Source organism: Brassica oleracea, chromosome C2 (genome assembly GCF_000695525.1).
Source record: "Brassica oleracea var. oleracea cultivar TO1000 chromosome C2, BOL, whole genome shotgun sequence".
Classification (NCBI taxonomy): Eukaryota; Viridiplantae; Streptophyta; class Magnoliopsida; order Brassicales; family Brassicaceae; genus Brassica; species Brassica oleracea.
In genome coordinates, this window is record NC_027749.1 from 49,661,871 (window position 1) to 49,667,721 (window position 5,851).

The following is a 5,851-nucleotide window of genomic DNA, read 5'->3' on the forward strand; positions in this document are numbered from 1 at the left end:
AAAAAAAATTAATATTTTTTACATTCCGAGAAAATTAATTATATTTTTTGCCCGATCGATCGATGCGTTTTTGGACATATATCCATCGATCGATCTGTTTATAAAAAAACGTTCGGAATATACCGAGGGACATCTTCCTCGGAATATACCGAGGGACACCTTTCCACCAATTGATTTATATGTTCGCACCAATTTAATTATATATGTAATAGTTACTGACTTTTAATTATTCAATATATATTTATTATTTCATAATATGTAAGAACATATAATACATAAAATAATTTATATATATAATGTTTATCTCGCGCAAGACGCGGATCTTAATCTAGTATCTTAATAAAATAGAGAGTTTGAATTAATTAGTAGACAGAATAGGCTAGATTCTCGGTTGCAATCTTGAAATATATTATTACCTTAATTTTCAAAACTAAACTTTCATCCCAAGTCTTTTTTTTCTCCGAGCTATATATGTTTCCACATCTCTTATATTGCTTCCTAATCTCCTTAAAAGCCATCGAATGCCTCCATAATTAGTTATCTAAATCATCGTAAACAAATATAACAATATATAACAATATTTATACCACGATCCAAAATATTTTGAGGTATACAAATTATAATTTCACGAAAATAATTATATGTCAATAACTAATCTACCATGATTCTGTATGAATCTAACATTCCAATTTAGATTTTTATTAGTTAATATATTGATATATTTCGGAAGAGAAAAGGGAATATACCCAAATATCTATACCATACAATCAATAAATATCTTAATGGTTAGATTTCCCTTGTGATATTTAACGTGCCCAACAATTTTCGTAACCATATATATTGAGATCCTTCTGCGACTCAATTTCTTCATTCTCATCCCATCACCAAAAAAAAAAATCACAAACAAGAAATGTCGTAACGCGAGTTGTAACCTGCTTAAGGATGTCAAACTTTACAAAACCGGGTGGAGAGTACGTGTGAAGATGTGTTAGAGTAATTTATAAGACCTGACTTAGAAATTTTGTTGTTATTGCAAATTTCAGTTCCTTAAGAAAGTGGAGTTTATTTTAAGAATTCTTGAACACTGTTGTTATTAATAAGATGGATGTTCTTTTATTGTTATTAATTTATTAATCAACAATCAAAATTATGCATTTCTTTATGTTTTCTTTACTACATCAAACACAATCATCCAAGTCAATCAAGAAATGGAACAATCAAGCGTAAGGCAAATAAAAAGTACAGGCCATCAGCAATCACGCGTACATCTACCAAAATCCTAAATGACAAGGTTTTTCTTTTATTGTATGAACTAATCATTTTTCAATTATACTAACCTTGGTTTTGTTCGCAAGGTTCGCAATTATATTTGGTATTTGAGCTTCTCCCTTGAATGATCTTTCTTCTCCAACATCTAGAATTCTTATCAATAACACCTACATAACCTGAAAGATACTAAAACAAAGAATAAAAAAGATTGATTGTTGAACATGTAGTAGTCAAACATGACAGTTATTTTTCACAAATAATTACTAAATGAAAGTGAAGATACACTACCTGATATGCAAGACAAGTTTTTTACTCTTTTCTTTCGTCTGTTTCAGTCTCTTTTTTTCTTCACTATGTATCTCATATGCAACCGTGTAATCAGTCAATAAATAAAAGTTAGTACATGCCCGAAAGACACATAACAAGCCAAGTCAAAATCTAAACAAGCAAAATTAATGGAATAGATACAATATATTAATTTGGTTTGTAAATTATAGGTTTATCTAGTGTAGCTAAACATTTATACAATAAATCGATGAACAAACTGCTGAACATGAATTCGTCTTTAGGATTAAAAAAACCTAATAGTTTACAATGAAAATTGAATAAACAGAATATAAACAGTCTAGCCTTGTATACAATAAATCGATGAACAAACTGCTGAACATGAATTCGTCTTTAGGATTAAAAAAACCTAATAGTTTACAATGAAAATTGAATAAACAGAATATAAACAGTCTAGCCTTGTATACAATAAATCGATGAACAAACTGCTGAACATGAATTCGTCTTTAGGATTAAAAAAACCTAATAGTTTACAATGAAAATTGAATAAACAGAATATAAACAGTCTAGCCTTGTATACAATAAATCGATGAACAAACTGCTGAACATGAATTCGTCTTTAGGATTAAAAAAACCTAATAGTTTACAATGAAAATTGAATAAACAGAATATAAACAGTCTAGCCTTGTATACAATAAATCGATGAACAAACTGGTGAACATGAATTCGTCTTCCTCATATTCGGTATTTGATTTTTTTTTTTTTAAGTTATCATTATGAAGATCAGATAAAAGAGAGAGACACCGAAGGGCCAACAGAGAAGTTTAGGAGAAAGCAAAAAGTAGTTGATTTTTCTAAGTAAAGTAACACGTTATTTTCCCTGAGTAATTAGTTGGACAAATCGACAAAAGGAAAAATATTAATATGGGCAAACTTTTATGTATAATTTGGATACATGATTACTAGCCCAATTCTGTATATAATTGACATATTAATTCTTTTATTATATAGTCTAGCCCAATTTTTTAAATAATTGATATTTTAATTTTTTTATAAAATAAAGTGAACTACAGTAAATTTTATCTAGCAATTTATGGTTGTTGTTTCTTTGCGGTGAAAATAAAAACAGAACCTGTAATATATAATATATATATTATATAAAACAATATAATTTTCAAAAATAAAATATCACAAAATTAATAATAATTCATAGAAAACTACTGCAAAAAATAAAATCATTTTTACATAAATAAACATAAAGCAAGAAGTTAATATATGAATATTACAATTACGTCAATTTGCATCAAGTTATAAAATTATAAATATACTATTATGTATATATAAAAAAAAATATTATCAAACATCTATATTATAAAATAATATATTCTACTCTAAAATGTAGTTTACAAAACATAAAAATATACATGGACATTTTGTAAATCCAATGATTTATGAGTTTACGTTTAACACAAATTAAATCTAACATCCGCGCGGAGTCACTGATCAAAATCTAGTAATTATTATAGTCAAACAGCTCATCACGATTATAGTACTAAGTAGTACTATATTCTTGTGATTATTTTGCCAACTACCATGCTTATCATAATTTAAAAGTATGGCTGTTGTTGGTTATGAATGATTGACACAAATGGTCAGACCTTTAATTGACAGCTTGCTTGGTAATAAGCCAAAAGGAAATACTATAGACTAATCTTTAAAAACCATAATCATATGAAAGGAAAATAAAATCAAACACGTTACGGGCCGGCCGATCACTTCTAGTATTGCATCTTCCTTGGCTTTTTCGATCAAGTCTTGTGATTTTCGGTGGACCAACCTGATGACATGATACTCATTTCTGCATTTCCAGTTTACCTGACAAATCCATATATTCATCGCCAAGTAAATTCATCATTGAGCCAAATATATAGCATCATAGCGAGGTTTATCTTGGACACTAGTATAAAATGGTGTTCCTCTAAAGCCATGCAGAACAACTTCTTTCCAAGTAGCATAGGGACAAGTAAATAACATGTGACTAATTGTCAAAAAAGCATTTTTACAGCTCTTGTGTGTTTGAATACTTTTGTTTTGGTTTCACTAGTGGCATCTTAATTATCATTTCCACATGTTTTGCGTCATTGCGTCTTCCGAACTCATTATGTTCTTAATTTCTGTTTATGTAATTATTGCTTAGGGTCTTTCAGGTTGGAGTCTAGTAACTTGAATACATAGGCCATGTCCTCCTGACTAGGAAGGCATTCAAGACGACATTGTTTTCCGGTTACCCATCTACACTTGTGGGCCGTGTTGTGTGGGCCGTGTGGCTCAACCCGTGGAGATTCATTCCACTTTTTTTGGGTAAAAGCTGAGCTCGAGTATTGTTATCCTCGACCTCGAGGGCCAAAAAGATCATTCGTTGTCTTAGTATACACCAATTTCGGGTCTAAGAAAGAGAAGCATTGGATGCTTTATTGTTTATACTTAGAACCTAGCTAGTAATATTATGTTTCAATTTTCTTGTGCAGTACTCTTTGCTTTTAGTGTCACAATCATCCTACTCAGCAACTGTCTTCTTTTTATTATATATGTTTTGTTCTGTATGAGTGTCATGTTAGCAGCTTTTAAATAAATAGAATGATTGTTCTAACGTTTGGGTAAACCAACTTTGACATTATAATACTATTTCCTTTTTCTTGTGACTATGAAACCAAATCTTCCTACAGATTTGAGTATCTTCTATCTTCTTTTTACTTTACTCTATCAATTCACATTTCTAGGAATTATAAATGGTTTATACGGTTGTTGGGTGTCTACCTGAAATCCATTTATGTATGTATAATTGACAAATCTCAAACTAAGTAGATATGTGAAAATATACATTAGGCATTTTTACTAAACAGAACTATACACATAAGAGTACAAATTGGTAACGATCACATGAAAACATTATAAAAGATACTAAATGCAAGAATCAAGAAAAGGTAATCTTAGAGCTTGAGGGACAAGTCTAGCTTCTGTTGCTCATCCTGATTAGTGCTTAACAATACTCCTTCTCCTCTCCATTGTTCAAGAGGCTGCGACCCTACTAGAATTCTTCCTATGTTGCTTGATGATCTAGCCATGTTATTTTTAGACCGTGAAATTACTGAGGGATCCATCATCATCATGTGATGCTGATGATGATGATGAAAATGATCCATTGAAGAAAGTTTACCTATTGCTGGTTGTTGATCAAGAGATTGTCTTGACCAGTTGACATGACCATAGTGATCACCAAACCCGTTATATGAACTTAGCTTGTGGCTCATCGAATGCGCTTGAATCCCCAAAGACCTGTTGTTGTACTGTCCATGGAAAGGAACTGGAGAGAAACCGTAAGGATGTCCAAAAGCTGAAGCTGATGCTGCCATTCGTTGCCCTCTCTTTGCCAACGTCCTCTCTCTCTTGTGTGCGTTTTGGTGACCACCAAGTGCTTGTGAGCTATAGAAAGTTCTTTGACAGTAGTTGCATGAGAAAATCTTTTGTTCCGTGGATGTATCCGATCCGTTACAACTCTGGCTATCTATGCAGTCGATGAGATTGAGTTCTTGACTAGAATCGTTAGCGTCTGCTTCTTCATCTTTGAAACCTTGTTCTTGGCTCTTGTTTAGAGAATCTTGACATGGAAAAGCTGTAGATGAGGAAGCTATGCAAGAGGTATCTGAAGGAAGTTGTTTGTCCCTCGAAGTGTCCATGAGAGATGAAGAGGGAACAATAATTTTTTGCAAGTGATGATTTCTTCTATCTCTATCTCTCTCTCTTTCTATTATTAATAGCTATGAAGGAAGCTTTTATCTGTAAATGAGAGCAGGAGTAGGTGGTACTAGAAAGGAATAGACAAAGAAAACAGTACTCTACAGTATAACATTTTAAGGGGTTTATTGTAATAATAGGAAGTGGACCAAAGTAGTGGACCAAAGTAGGACTTTAACTCCATATACCCCATACCCCTCACAAAAATTCCCCTTTGACCTTTTATTATAATATATTATATTTTTCATTTATTTTTAAATAGAAAAAGAGGTTAATTACGGTTTTATAATAGAGATATGAAGTATTTACAGGATCCAACCACGAAGATCCGACCCAGACCAAGCAAACCGGACAGATCCAACCCAGGTAGACCTAAACGTCATCGTTTTGTGTATCTTCAACTCTCCTTATTTTTTTCAACTCTGGAAAACTACATTTCTTTCGCGATAGAAAGGAGCCTTCAACGGCGACAAACCCTAAAATCCCTGACTCCTCCATTTTT

The 5,851-nt window shown here is 31.8% G+C and overlaps 1 protein-coding gene across 2 annotated transcripts; it reads right to left on the reverse strand.

Moving 5' to 3' along the window:
* Positions 1-4,430: 4,430 nt before the first annotated feature.
* On the reverse strand, positions 4,431-5,425 carry LOC106325385 (zinc finger protein 3). 2 transcript variants are annotated; one of them, XM_013763441.1, is made up of 2 exons: positions 4,772-5,425; positions 4,581-4,671 (listed from the first exon to the last, which is right to left on the reverse strand). In XM_013763441.1, the coding sequence occupies exons 1-2, from the start codon at positions 5,289-5,291 to the stop codon at positions 4,655-4,657; spliced, it is 537 nt and encodes a 178-aa protein (XP_013618895.1). In that variant the 5' UTR covers positions 5,292-5,425; the 3' UTR covers positions 4,581-4,654. The 2 variants fall into 2 exon arrangements, with proteins under 2 accessions (XP_013618894.1, XP_013618895.1); XM_013763440.1 differs by having other exon boundaries at positions 4,431-5,425.
* Positions 5,426-5,851: the final 426 nt, after the last annotated feature.